The following is a 14,081-nucleotide window of genomic DNA, read 5'->3' as shown; positions in this document are numbered from 1 at the left end:
CAGGGGGACAGTGAGAGCCCAACTTTTTGAGAAACACTGGCCTGGATAAAAAATTAAAAAAACTTTAGTACTTCCCTCACTCGATTGCAGTTAGTCCAAAATGCTGCTGCTCGCCTTTTAACTGGCAGAAAAAACATGAGCGCATTTCCCCTATTTTAGCATCCCTTCACTGGCTCCCAGGTCATTTTAGAAATCATTTTTAAAATTGTTTTGTTTTTAATTCTTTTACCGCAGTGATTCTCAAACTGTGGTATGCGGCCTCCATCTAGTGGTACACCAAAGAATCACTTGATTAAATATTCCAACACAGTGTTACTGTTCAAACTGTGTGTAATGTTACAGTGGCCACAAATATTAAATATACTTGTTAAATAAAACCTCTGCCTTGTTCTTAAAGAATACGTGGGCCCACTACGCTACTGTATTTTAATGTTGGTCATCATGGTGGTACTTGGAGAGCCAAGTGTTTTCTCAGGTCGTACTTGGTGAAAAAAGTTTGAGAACCACTGTTTTAGCGAATTAGCGTCACAATATATTTCAAATATTTTCCAAATCGACGCCCTCACAAGGTCTCTGAGCTCTGCTGATCAATTTCTCCTATCGTCCCAAAAACACGGTTAAAATCGAGGGGATCGTGCGTTTTCCGCTGTGGCTCCAAAACGAGATTCCTCTGGTTAATCAGACGTCTCCCTCTTTAATGAGTTTTAAATCCCGCCTTAAAACATATTTTTACTCTTTGGCTTTCAAACCAGCATGAGAGTTGTGTGAGCTTAATCTATTTTACTTTTTTTTAATTGTATGTATGCATTCTCTTTTTTAGTTAAAGGTGTCATATTATGATTTTATTCTGTTTTTAAAACACTTCATTTTAATCTATTAAACATGTAATGATGGTTCTTTGGTCAAAATTGTGCATAGATTTTTTTTTCAGACTTACCTTCAAGCCACTTTTTGGCTGCCTTCGAAGGCGTGGTTGTTAGATGCAAATGAAGCCTTCCTTCACGCCTCCTCATGCTGACTAGCTTTTTGTGCCCGCCGCAGAGAATAGTAGTAGAATAGCTCAGCAATGTCTTTTTTATCCAAACACATCAACAGCCAGCTTAAAGGAGAACTGCACTTTTTTCTGAATTTTGCCTATCGTTCACAATCATTATGAAAGACAGATGTATTTTATTTTTAAATGCATTCTAACTCGTAAATAAATGTAATGTAAAACGGAACAACACAGGAGGTCCTTCATACCGACAGCCATCAGACTGTATAATGCACATGTTCCTTGACTGCACTTAAATGTAGAATATATGTAGAATATATTTACATTATTCATATATTATATATTATATATATTATATTATTTATTATTATTTATTATTATTATTGTCTATTGTGAGCAAACTGTGGTGCTGAATTTCCCCCAGGGATCAATAAAATACTTTCTATTCTATTCTAAATAAAAGTCTACTTACAGCGGAGCCAACGAGAGGTATTCTATTCCGCCCATAAAACCCTATAAAAAACAATTCAAAAAGCACCAACAATACTCCTTTCACATTTGGTGACTTGAATATTTACCAAGTATTATTGATATTGTTATTATAATTATTATTATTATTATTATTATGCTCTTTTATCCTGCACTACAATGAGCTAATGCAACGAAATTTCGTTCTTTTCTGTACTTTAAAGTTCAAATTTGAATGACAATAAAGGAAGTCTAAGTCTCTAAGTCTATAAGCGCTAACCTAGACAAACTATTTATAGCGGCGCCGTGATCACAAGCTTCAGTGCTAATGTTAGCATGATCGACTGATCAGCTGCTTCCTCTTTTCCTTGCTCGTCACACTTTATTGTAGATCATATACCATGCCTCTCACCTGGATAGTAGAAGGCTGAGGACATATTCCGACAAATTGGTACACTTTTGAAAAATAATTATTTATTTTGCCGGAGGATGGTGACGCTGTTGACTTATAGTAGAAGGCTAAGCTGGCTACACAACAACTCAAGCTAACATTGCTAACGTATCATTCACACATTTCTAACCCACTGTTATTATCAATCAATCAATCAATGTTTATTTATATAGCCCTAAATCACAAGTTTCTCAAAGGGCTGTACAAGCCACAACGACATCCTCGTTACTTAATGTTTCTTTTTCTCCTCCATTGCCATAAATAGTAGTCACGGACACTGACGTTAAAAGTAGTTTTCTCGGAAAATCCATCTTTTTGTGAAATTTTGTGGGTGAAGCAAGACTAATCTTGGCACACACTCAAAGCGACTTCTTTTACAGTTAAAGGCACATTGCCACAGATCATAGAATTGAAAAGTAAGGCACTTTTGTTACTTCAGATGAGGCTGAAAGTTTGTGTAGTGACTTGTGCTGCTTGAAGCGACCAACACCAGAGCATTTTCTTTTGAGGAAGTGTGAGGAAAGGCGAGATTGTTTCATAAATAACTCCACAATGCCTACACGATTTGATTTCCAATTTTCGGGACTTGTGCATATCTCAAATACACATAAGCAGGTAGCAATAGGTAAGTAAAGTTGGTTTTGCATGATAGGGAACCTTTGAATTTATTTTTTACACTTGACTGTCGTTAGTTTTATCCTGCTTTTAAATGTGTCTTGTGAAATGTTTATTGTTAATTTGAAATGTGCTTTATAAATAAGTGGATTGGATACTAACCACAAAGCCACAAAATACCACAAAATTGTTTATTTCTTTCACCTGACCATTCTGTTCTTTCCAAGCTGCGCTATGCCACGGTCCGTTGAGACGTGGAATGCGCTTCCATGTGTTATTTGGATATTTTTGTCTCATGCGACCTCTAAAATAGAAATATATTCTCCTAAATGCATTCCTTGAAAGCCTTCGGCTGAGCACAACTCCTAATGGGAGGAGCAGCTCCTCATTAGCACAGTGCACTTTTCACCACATTGAGTACAAGTCATTATTTTTCAAGAGCCCTACCATATATGCTGGATTTGATCACAAGAGTGGTTAGAGAACAACATCTTTTCCATTTCTGATTCAATAATGGGAAATGTTATCTATTGTGTGTCCCCTTCTCCTCATCATGCAGATTGAACAAGAACGCATCGATAAAATCTGGCCTAAACTGCGCGTGTTGGCTCGCTCTTCACCAACAGACAAACACACTCTTGTCAAAGGTGAGTTGGCGTCCATCTGTCAAAGCGAACTCGCACACCTGGACCTTCCATCTCTCTGTCCTTCCTGTAGGCATCATTGACAGCAGCGTCCTTGAACAGAGGCAAGTGGTCGCAGTGACAGGCGATGGAACCAACGATGGACCAGCTCTGAAGAAGGCTGATGTCGGCTTCGCTATGGTAATAGACGTTCATCTTTTTGTTTTTTTTCCCATCAATTTCTACTAGGACTGAGCAATATTGCTGAAAACTGTATCGTGATATAGGTGTTTTATATCGGCCGATATTGATAATTATTGACAATTTTATGGTCTATCGAAAATAAGGAGCAGGAGAAAAATATATGAAATGTAAAAATGTTTATTTCCAAAGTAACCTTCCTCTGATTATAATCCCTTCAGCTATCAAGGCAAATCACAAAGCGTTGTACATAACGTAGGTGAATTAAAATTAAACAATTAAATTAAAACAACGGGGGCAACATCATAAAAAGCATATAAGGAAAAGGAAAGGAAATGTCAACACAAGCATGGAAAACAATCAATGTAAACATGAGTCTAAAATCACATTGAACACTTAAATGAAGGCGTAAAATAAGGAACACTTAAGAAATGCTTTATAAAGTGTAATCAAATTAATTGGTTCTTGAACATGGTTCGGCAACCGAAACGTTGGTATAGTGGAACAGGTTTCCCCATAAGAATCAATGTAAACATGAACAATTGGTTGTAGCCTAGACAAAAGTCCCTGTTTTATATTGAAAAATGCACACTTTAAAGACACTATAATATGTATATACAGTATACTGTATATGTATCAAACCAACATAACGAGCAGGGAATGGATCGACAATGTCTTTTTTATCCAAACAAATCAACAGCCAGCTTAAAGGGGAACTGCACTTTTTTTGGAATTTTGCCTATCGTTCACAATCATTATGAAAGACATGACTACAGATGTATTTTTAAAAATGCATTCTAACTTGTAAATAAAAGTCTGCTTACAGCGGAGCCAATGAGAGGTCCTCTATTCCACCCATAAAACCCAATAAGAAACAATTCAAAAAGCGCCAACAATACTCATTCTACATTTGGTGACTTGCATATTAACCAAGTATTAGTGATATTGTTTTTATAAACGCTAACACAGACCAATTATTTATAGCGGCGCCGTGATCACTTCCTGTGTGCCTATGTTGACATCATCGACTAATCAGCTGCTTCCTCGTTTCCTTGCTCGTCAAACTTTATTGTAGATCATAAATCATACCTCTCGCCTGGATAGTAGAAGGATGAGGGCGTATTCTGACAATTTGGTACACTTTGACAGCCAATTTAGACCCAGAAATGGTGAGAACAACACGAAAAAAACGATTGGTTGCCTTTTGTTTGTGAGGATTATGAGTAATTTTTCATCTAAATGGGAATATATGAACATCCTAGCAGTCGGCATCCTAATGACAGCAGACCTTGTACAGTAATTAATGTTTTATTATTTTTGTTAGCTCTCATGTCATGAAGTCTGCAGTGAGTAATAATCAGTGGTGTAGAAACGTGATGCGTTTTTGAAATAATGCTTAAAATGATCAAAATATGTAAATATGAAATGTTATTATAATTGATTTACATATACACTTACATCATTATATAAAACCTTAACAGAGGTGTTTGGATGTTTTAAAGGGCTTTTTAGGTAGAATAGAGCAGCTTTCTATGGACTCTATTGTAAGCTGAGTTTTGAATGCATTTATTTATTACTTAGAATGCATTAAAAAAAAAATACATCCGTCCTCATGTCTTTCATAATGTTTGTGAATGATAGGCAAAATTCCCCCCAAAAAAGTGCAGTTCCCCTTTAAGTGTCAAAGCGTCCGCACACGCACAAAAGTCCCCTCTGTGCACTTCAAAATGTTAGCAAACATGTTGCTGCAATAAAAAACAAAAAACTTTGCGTCCTTGAATGTCTGCGGCATGTGTTGAACAGTCTGGGAGTGGTAAACAAGCATATTTGCAGCCACCACTAGCGTTAGCATAAACTAGCAGTGTGAGACCGTCCTCCATCGGCCACATTCTCCTTTGCTGTAATAAAGGTTCCCACGGGTATCTTTTTCCCCAAAAATCTGGTCTTATCACAGTTAAAAAACCTGCTAAGGTAGAAATCCCCCTTCACCGATAAAATCCTTGAAGCGGCAGCTTTGTGTGAGCAGCCTCGCCATGCCGCACCGACGCTGTGAATGACGGCTCCTCGCCTTAAATTGTTCTACCATGCTGGTTCCAGCATGCTCACATTTCCACAAGATGTGGGCACAGCAAACCAAAAGTATGTTGAATAAGTCCTATGCAGTAAGAGCGACATTGGTTGAAAAGTTTTTAATGAAGCATCAAGAAAACCTTTGGTGCCAACCCCATTATAAATAATAAATGTATTTTGAGTTGCAGTCGCGTGCATTTGTCTTTGCTCACAGCTCTTACTCATGCTCACTGCTAAGATTTGGAGGAGGGCAACACAGCGTCAAGGCAGTAACTCTCCAGAATGATTAGGACGGCTGAACGCTCCCGTGATTCACGCTGTGACTCTCCTCGCCGTCTCCATCTCTCGTCAGGGCATCGCGGGGACAGACGTGGCGAAAGAGGCATCTGACATCATCCTGACCGATGACAACTTCAGCAGCATCGTCAAGGCGGTGATGTGGGGACGAAACGTCTACGACAGCATCTCCAAGTTCCTGCAGTTCCAGCTCACAGTGAACGTGGTGGCCGTCATAGTGGCCTTCACCGGGGCCTGCATCACTCAGGTACATCGGGGCTCATGATGTGTGGATCAATACAGAGATATCGATACTACTGATACCAGATCTTTATGCGCTAATATTGATTCTCAAATCAAAATATCGATACCAAGGGCCACATACTGAAAAGTCAAAGTATGCGGGGGCCATTCTGATATTTTTTAATTAAAAAAAACGCTAACAACAGATATTGTGTCAGCTTTGTATTATTAGTGACTAATTATATTATTATTAATTATTAGTTAGAACATTTCAGCTTTTTCCTATTATATAGCGATTATATAGCGTTTTTCCTTACATTTGTACTGTTGTTTTTTCCATGTAAGAATAGAATGAAAATATGAACAATAGGTTTCTGTAACTAGCGTGTCAAAAGTTCTTCCTGTACGAAAATATTAATGTTCAGTTACACATTTAAAAGTTGTTGTGATTTTTTAAATAAATGTGTAGGTTACTATTGTTTTATATTTTCTTAACTACCTAACTAACCATTATTTACTTTTTACTTTTTACAATTCTGTACACTGCTGCTGGAATTTGAATTTTCCTGAGGGAACTCTCCTGAAGGAATCAATAAAGTACTATCTATCTATCTATCTATCTATCTATCTATCTATCTATCTATCTATCTATCTATCTATCTATCTATCTATCTATCTAACTAAACTTTGTTTACATTTTAAGTACATTTTATTTTTATTTTGAGAGCTTATATATTATTTTAGACTAGGGGTGTCTAAACTTTTTACACCAAGGGACGCATACTGAAATGTCAAGTATGGGGTGGGGGGGCATTTTGATGTATATATTTTTTCAAATGCTAAAAAGAGATATTATATATATTTAAAGACACACCTTTGTGTTATAGGTGACTAAGTATATTATTATTAGTAGTAATTTTAAAATGTCAGCTTTTTCTCATTATATTCAAAAAAAAAATTCTTACACATTTTTACTGTTTTTTGTTTTTTTTTATAGATATGTTATTATTCGAAAATACACAACTTTCAAAATTTTAGCAGGCATGTTAAGTATATTTGCACAAAGTATCGGTATTGGGTTGGTATGGCCGATACCAGCCTGAATTTAATTTGGTATGGGATCTGAAAGAAAATCAGTGGTATCGCACATCAATCATCGTGGTAGTGTATGAACATACAGTACATCCGGAAAGTATAACCAGCGCTTTGCTTTTTCCATATTTTGTTATGGAATTTATTCATTTTTGTCCTCAATATTCTACACAAAATACCCCAATGTGTAAATGTTTTTTTTTTCAGAATTTTTTGCAAATGTATTAAAAAAAGTAAAAAAGGACATGTACATATTGCAGTATTTTATTTTGAATTATATTTTGGAACAAGGCTGTAACATAACAAAATATGGAAAAAGTGAAGCGCTGCGAATAATTACTGGATGCACTGTACTCTCTTCTGTTCTGGTGGTAAGGTGTCAGGAGGAAACTATATTTGGTTCAGACAGGCAAGTCTATAAAATGACAGAACAGGGATGTTCCGACCAGGGTTTTAAACTGCTGATTCCGATACCGAGCACATGTATCAATGTTTCAATGCTGGGGTGTCCAAAGTGCTGTCGAGGGGCCATTGCTTGGGTTTAATGCAAACTATTGAACACAACACATTATGGGCATTAGCGAAAAAAATCCATTAATTAGCCGCTCCATTTTATAAGCCGCAGGGTTCAAAATCTAGGAAAAAAGTAGTGGCTTATAGTCCGGGATTTACGGTATACTGATACTACCCCTGATATCGACACTACCGATATATGGCAACAGAAATCTTTACATTTTCCTCTCTATAACTCGTATTAATCTACTTGTTCATTTCCTGTTAATATTTGCTTACTTCCTGCTGTGACGTGCTTCCATTTACTGTTCTTTTGTGTGTTGTTTCAAACTCGCTCTGCAGCTACTTTAGCAATTAGCATGCCTTCTCGTCCGCTCCTGCTTGTTCTTACTTGGTGTGTCTTCCAGTGATACTTGGTGTGTCTTCCAGTGATAACTCTACTTGTAAGAAATGTACTTTGTTTTACGCAAAGGAGGTGATGACTATTAACTTCAGAATCAGAATAGTTTTATTGCCATTGTTTGAGAACGGGTTCACAAACTACGAATTTTTCTTGGTGCAATCGTGCAACATAAAACACATATAACACATATTTGGTAATAAAAAGAGCTGTAACTGAGCTATCAGATCTTGTTATAGACTTACAAGGAATTCAAGGAATTCAAGGAGCTACTGTTAGGAGTTATTGTTCATGTGCCTGATGGCCGAGGGGAAAAAACTGTTCAGGTGGCGGGAGGTGTGGGTAACTTAGTGGAGAGGCTCCACACTGTATAAACACACACAGTGAGCTGGCATTATTCGCCATTGGACGATTGCATACTTGTTTACATAAATTAGCCGATACTGATGGCAGCCCTAACAAAAATAGTAAAGTCGGGGAGTAAAAATACAAAAGTATGATTTTTCAAAGGAACACAACGTAAGTGTGCTGTGCATTTCTGTGCAGGACTCACCTCTGAAGGCAGTGCAGATGCTGTGGGTGAACCTCATCATGGACACGTTTGCTTCCTTGGCCCTGGCCACCGAGCCCCCTACTGAGGCACTGTTGCTACGGAAACCCTACGGCCGCAACAACCCGCTCATTTCCCTCACCATGATGAAAAACATCTTGGGCCACGGAGTGTACCAACTCGTCATCATCTTCACCCTGCTCTTCATAGGTGCTCACACACACGTTTTAATGTGATACACGCCGTTAGCACGCGGAACAAGATCATTCCTATTCGTCGTCTCTTGGCATATAAAGTGTATTTTGCTGACCAAACACGGCAGACTGCTCATCTCCTTTTCTCTTCCCTCCCCGGGGTTCCAGGCGAGCGCATTTTCAACATCGACAGCGGCCGCAACGCTCCGCTCCACTCGCCGCCGTCCGAGCACTACACCATCATCTTCAACACGTTTGTGCTCATGCAGCTCTTCAACGAGATCAACGCACGCAAGATCCACGGGGAGCGCAATGTCTTTGACGGCATATTTTCCAACCCCATCTTCTGCTCCATTGTTCTGGGGACCTTTGCAATGCAGGTACAACAAACCCTTTTAAAGTCATCGATTTAATGTACCGTATATTACGGACTATATAGCGGCACTTAAAATCATTTAATTTTCACAAAAATGGACGGTGCCCCTTATAACCTGGTGCGCCTAATGTAAGGAATAATTCTGGTTTTAATGTACTGTATATTTCTGACTATAAGGTGCACTTAAAATCCTTTCATTTTTACAAAAAGGGACGGTGCGCCTTATAACCCGGTGCGCCTAATGTACGTAATAATTCTGGTTGTAAGGTACTGTATATTTCAGACTATAAGGTGCACTTAAAATCCTTTCATTTTCACAAAAATGGATGGTGCCCCTTATAACCTGGTGCGCCTAATGTACGGAATAATTCTGGTTTTAATGTACTGTATATTTCTGACTATAAGGTGCACTTAAAATCCTTTCATTTTTACAAAAAGGGATGGTGCGCCTTATAACCCGGTGCGCCTAATGTACGTAATAATTCTGGTTGTAATGTACTGTATATTTCAGACTATAAAGTGCACTTAAAATCCTTTAATTTTCACAAAAATGGATGGTGCGCCTTATAACCTGGTGCGCCTAATGTACGGAATAATTCTGGTTGTGCTTATCCACCTTGAAACAATTTTATTTGATACATGGTGTGACCAGTAGATGGCAGTCACACATATGTGATACTTGTGGACTGCAGGTTGACGCCCCCTGTTCAATAAATGATGCTAGCAAGTACCGGTAAGCAAGCAACACCAAAACTTTGATGTTTCATTGAGAATATAGAACATTACACACGGTGCTCAAAAATCTGTCAAAATGTTTTCGTACGACTTTGGTAAGCTACAAAGCCGCACCGCTTGACGGAACGCGGAACATTACAGCTACCGTAGTCAGACGTACTGTGTTTCAGCATACGGGCATTATTATGGTGTGTGTATAATTAGGGGACATATTATCTGGCGTTTAATTTTACGATATTATGCAAAACCAACTTTTCTTACTTGTTGGTTGTTGCCTGCTGCTGTGTATTTGGGGTCTGCATATGTCCCGAAAATGGGACATATAATGCCTTCGCCATTGTCGTCCGCGCCGTTCTCATTTGGCTCCTTCTTTTTACAGCTTTCAGCCCTGAATATATTGTACTGTACTGTAATGTACTATTTGCCTCGTATACCGTATACTTCTCGCAATCAAACTGTAATTACTTGACCAGTTCTCCTTTTAAATTAATACAAATTGGGAATTGATCATGACTAGACATTGATATCGACGCCAATATTTCCCACTTGTGGTGGAAAATTGTAACGGTCATAACTTCTTTCCACATGCGCCGATTTTCCTGAGTTTTTTTAATGGTGGGTGGGAGAATTGGGAAGGATGTGATCACATCTGTCAAGTGTTCCTGCCGACTCGCGTGAACCCCGAGTTGCACGGCGGTGTGAGGGCCCGTGGAAAGAGGTGGGACAACAACCACTGGGATTAGCCCACAAAACTACAGTGACAATTTGTCCGCCAATGTAACCGTAACGACCCGCACAGCCTGATTGACCTTTTGCTACCAAAAATTGTAGCTAGCTAGCAGATCGTATGCGAGTTAACAGTTCACACCAACTTCAGTGTTCTCTTAGTGTGCAAATACTGCAAAGTGCATCATAATGACTTTGCTTATCATTAAATCATCCTAAACAGCCCAGTAAATTGAGGGGCATCCTTCAAAAAGGTCCACTGCCCCATGATGAGCGATGCAGTCAAATTAGACAGAGAAGAAAAGTCTTGTGAGTCCACCAGAAAGAGAAGACGTGCAAATGAAGACAAAGTGGGAGATTGAGAGAGTGAGCAGGGTATTCTGCAAAGCGCTCCAGTGCTTATTGGCTCTCCAGGGAGGAAGAAGAAAGGAGCAAGTGAGCGGAGAGACGTGGCAGCGATTTAGAGTGTGACAAAGTCGTAGGATTTTAGGAGGCTTGGGATTGGTAGAAACATTTGATGTTGAAAATTATTTTATCATTTAAAGTCGACTTTGCTGTTGAACAAGATGGGCTCGCTCTAATAAGCTTATGGAAGTCCTGGTTGTTATTGTGTGATGTTGCAACTATTCCAGTAATTAAAGGTCATACAAAACATTTGTTGTCGTTACATTTAAGACATTGTTGTGTTTTTATCTGCAAGTCACAACTGACAAATGATTATTCATTCCACATTTGTTTCAGTTTTTGGGTGTGAAACTTTGGGTACTTAACAATTCGATCCGGTTCCAATTCCTGGGGTGACAATTCGATTCAGAATCAATTCTTGATTCTACATGATTCTTGATTCAAACCGATTTTCGCAATGTAATATTTGATAAAATAATTTGATCAGAACAGATTACAGGTTAGAAAAGCTTCCTTTGGTTACACAGAGATGGCCTAAAAAAATTTTTTTAAAAGGGATTCTCGTAAAAAAATCATCTTAATGATAATATACATTTTTTTATATATCAAGAATCAACTTATATAGGAATCGCGATTCGGATTTAAATCAATTTTTTTTGTGCGCCTCTAATAAGTAAGGATGGAAACTGTCATAGTTTGTTGGGGACAAACTCCAAGATGCAGAGACGGCAAGCATTGAACGGGAAAACATGATTTAATTAAACACTATGGCAAAAAACTAACAAAAGGGTACAAACAAAAGGCGCGCACAAAGCGGAGAACAAACTTGGCTATGAACTAAAATAGCACAAAGGCTAACTGTCGACAAGAAACAAAAACACTTACTGTGGAACTATGAGGAACTATGACTTGAGCGGAGTGGACAAAAGTAGACGGAGCTACAACGACAAATAGTGACAGGTAGAAGCTACAGGTAGAAGTGACAATAATCCAGCCGTGACTGGAGGGCAGGACAGGTTTAAATAGCAGATGGCTGATTGGCACCAGGTGTGGCCACGTGCCAATCAGCCACAGCTGAGGGGACAAAGCACTCAGGGAGATAATCAGGAAGTGAAGACAAAATAAAAGCACTGACAGGAAACTAAGACAAACGCAACCAAACTGTCAGGGGAAACCCTGACAGAAACCTTTCTCATTTTAACCGATTACCTTGGAATCGAAACCGGTACTCGACATTACACATTTTTGGGGTATTATTGTGGTAATAAATGTTCATTTGTTTGGTATTCAAATCTCGTTGTATTAATATAACATTTAACAGTGAGCTGAAAATAATAACTGTGTTGTCCAGTTGTTCTATTTTTTTTATCACACTTCTGAGTATCATTTGCATGTATGCATTCATTTCAGTTTGTTCTAGGTGTGTTGCTGTAGTCAGAGAGTAGTCTTTGCCATAAAGGTGAACGTGCCAGTAGTGTCTTTTGTTGAGTCCTACAAAGTGTACTTATTACACACCAGCTGTTGGATTGTACAAACGTTTGTAGTTGTCATTAACAAATTTGGAGATGTTGAAATCGCCATCTAAAATCGCTAATGCTACTCGTAGCTTTTCTATGGCATATCCAATGTAAATTAGCATCAAGCTAGTGCATTTAGAAAAGGGGAGCTTTACTTTTGTGTACTTTCTGTCAGTGATGCTTTGTCTGTTGGCATTACTTTGAGGCAGTCCACTACGAAGACGCCTGTTTGTCCGCCAAGTGCGAGAGCCGGTGCTGAGTCTGCCGCCTGATGTGACGCCGTGCGCAACAACGGCATCAAAATGTGGTACCGTTTGATTTTACGTGAATCAGTGCGCGGTAGTACAGACGGAATTCATCATCATCATCAATCTTTATTGCAGACCTTAAAATCCATTAAACATATAAAAACACAATACAAAACATTACAAACAAAACAATAAAACATTAAAAACAAAACAATAAAACATAAACCCCAAATGTCAGTTTCTGACACACAAACATGTGTGCCAATGGTTCCACAGTCCAGATGAGTACCTAACAGAACTGCGGCCAGGGTTCGTTATCACAGTGATTATGTCATTTTCAGACTCAGATTCCCTACACATAAACTTATACATAAGGTTGCGTAGCAACGCTGAGAAAGAGAATCTGGAGAAATCACTGCACGTAAGCAGCTAAGCCCGTGACTTCGATCCCTCAGGCAGTACTGCATCAACAAGCGACATCAGTGTGTAAAGGATATCACCACATGGGCTCAGGAACACTTCAGAAACCCACTGTCGGTAACTACATTTGGTCGCTACATCTGTAAGTGCAAGTTAAAACTCTCCTATGCAAGGCGAAAACCGTTTATCAACAACACCCAGAAACGGCGTCGGCTTCGCTAGGCCTGAGCTCATCTAAGATGGACTGATACAAAGTGGAAAAGTGTTCTGTGGTCTGACGAGTCCACATTTCAAATTGTTTTTGGAAACTGTGGACGTCGTGTCCTCCGGACCAAAGAGGAAAAGAACCATCCGGATTGTTATAGGCGCAAAGTTGAAAAGCCAGCATCTGTGATGGTATGGGGGTGTATTAGTGCCCAAGACATGGGTAACTTACACATCTGTAAAGGCGCCATTAATGCTGAAAGGTACATACAGGTTTTGGAGCAACATATGTTGCCATCCAAGCAACGTTACCATGGACGCCCCTGCTTATTTCAGCAAGACCATGCCAAGCCACGTGTTACATCAACGTGGCTTCATAGTAAAAGAGTGCTGGTACTAGACTGGCCTGCCTGTAGTCCAGACCTGTCTCCCATTGAAAATGTGTGGCGCATTATGAAGCCTAAAATACCACAACGGAGACCCCCGGACTGTTGAACAACTTAAGCTGTACATCAAGCAAGAATGGGAACGAATTTCACCTGAGAAGCTTGAAAAATGTGTCTCCTCAGTTCCCAAACGTTTACTGAGTGTTGTTAAAAGGAAAGGCCATGTAACACAGTGGTGAACATGCCCTTTCCCAACTACTTTGGCACGTGTTGCAGCCATGAAATTCTAAGTTAATTATTATTTGCAAAAAAAAAATAAAGTTTATGAGTTTGAACATCAAACATCTTGTCTTTGTAGCATATTCAATTGAATA

General features: G+C 38.9%; 1 protein-coding gene across 8 annotated transcripts in view; it reads left to right on the top strand.

The window, feature by feature from the left end:
• atp2b3b (ATPase plasma membrane Ca2+ transporting 3b) overlaps nt 1-14,081 on the top strand; it is a 137,823-nt gene that overhangs the window by 94,220 nt on the left and 29,522 nt on the right. For all 8 annotated transcript variants that reach the window (XM_062054203.1, XM_062054201.1, XM_062054208.1 and 5 more), the window contains 5 exons: nt 3,088-3,175; nt 3,246-3,352; nt 5,775-5,966; nt 8,493-8,706; nt 8,859-9,070. In XM_062054203.1, coding sequence (XP_061910187.1) covers nt 3,088-3,175; nt 3,246-3,352; nt 5,775-5,966; nt 8,493-8,706; nt 8,859-9,070 — 813 coding nt within the window. The remainder of the gene's footprint in view (nt 1-3,087; nt 3,176-3,245; nt 3,353-5,774; nt 5,967-8,492; nt 8,707-8,858; nt 9,071-14,081) is intronic.

This window comes from Entelurus aequoreus, linkage group LG07 (assembly GCF_033978785.1).
Source record: "Entelurus aequoreus isolate RoL-2023_Sb linkage group LG07, RoL_Eaeq_v1.1, whole genome shotgun sequence".
NCBI classification, from domain to species: Eukaryota; Metazoa; Chordata; class Actinopteri; order Syngnathiformes; family Syngnathidae; genus Entelurus; species Entelurus aequoreus.
Note: the sequence above shows the minus strand (reverse complement) of the source record. Positions and strands in the feature narration are given on the sequence as shown.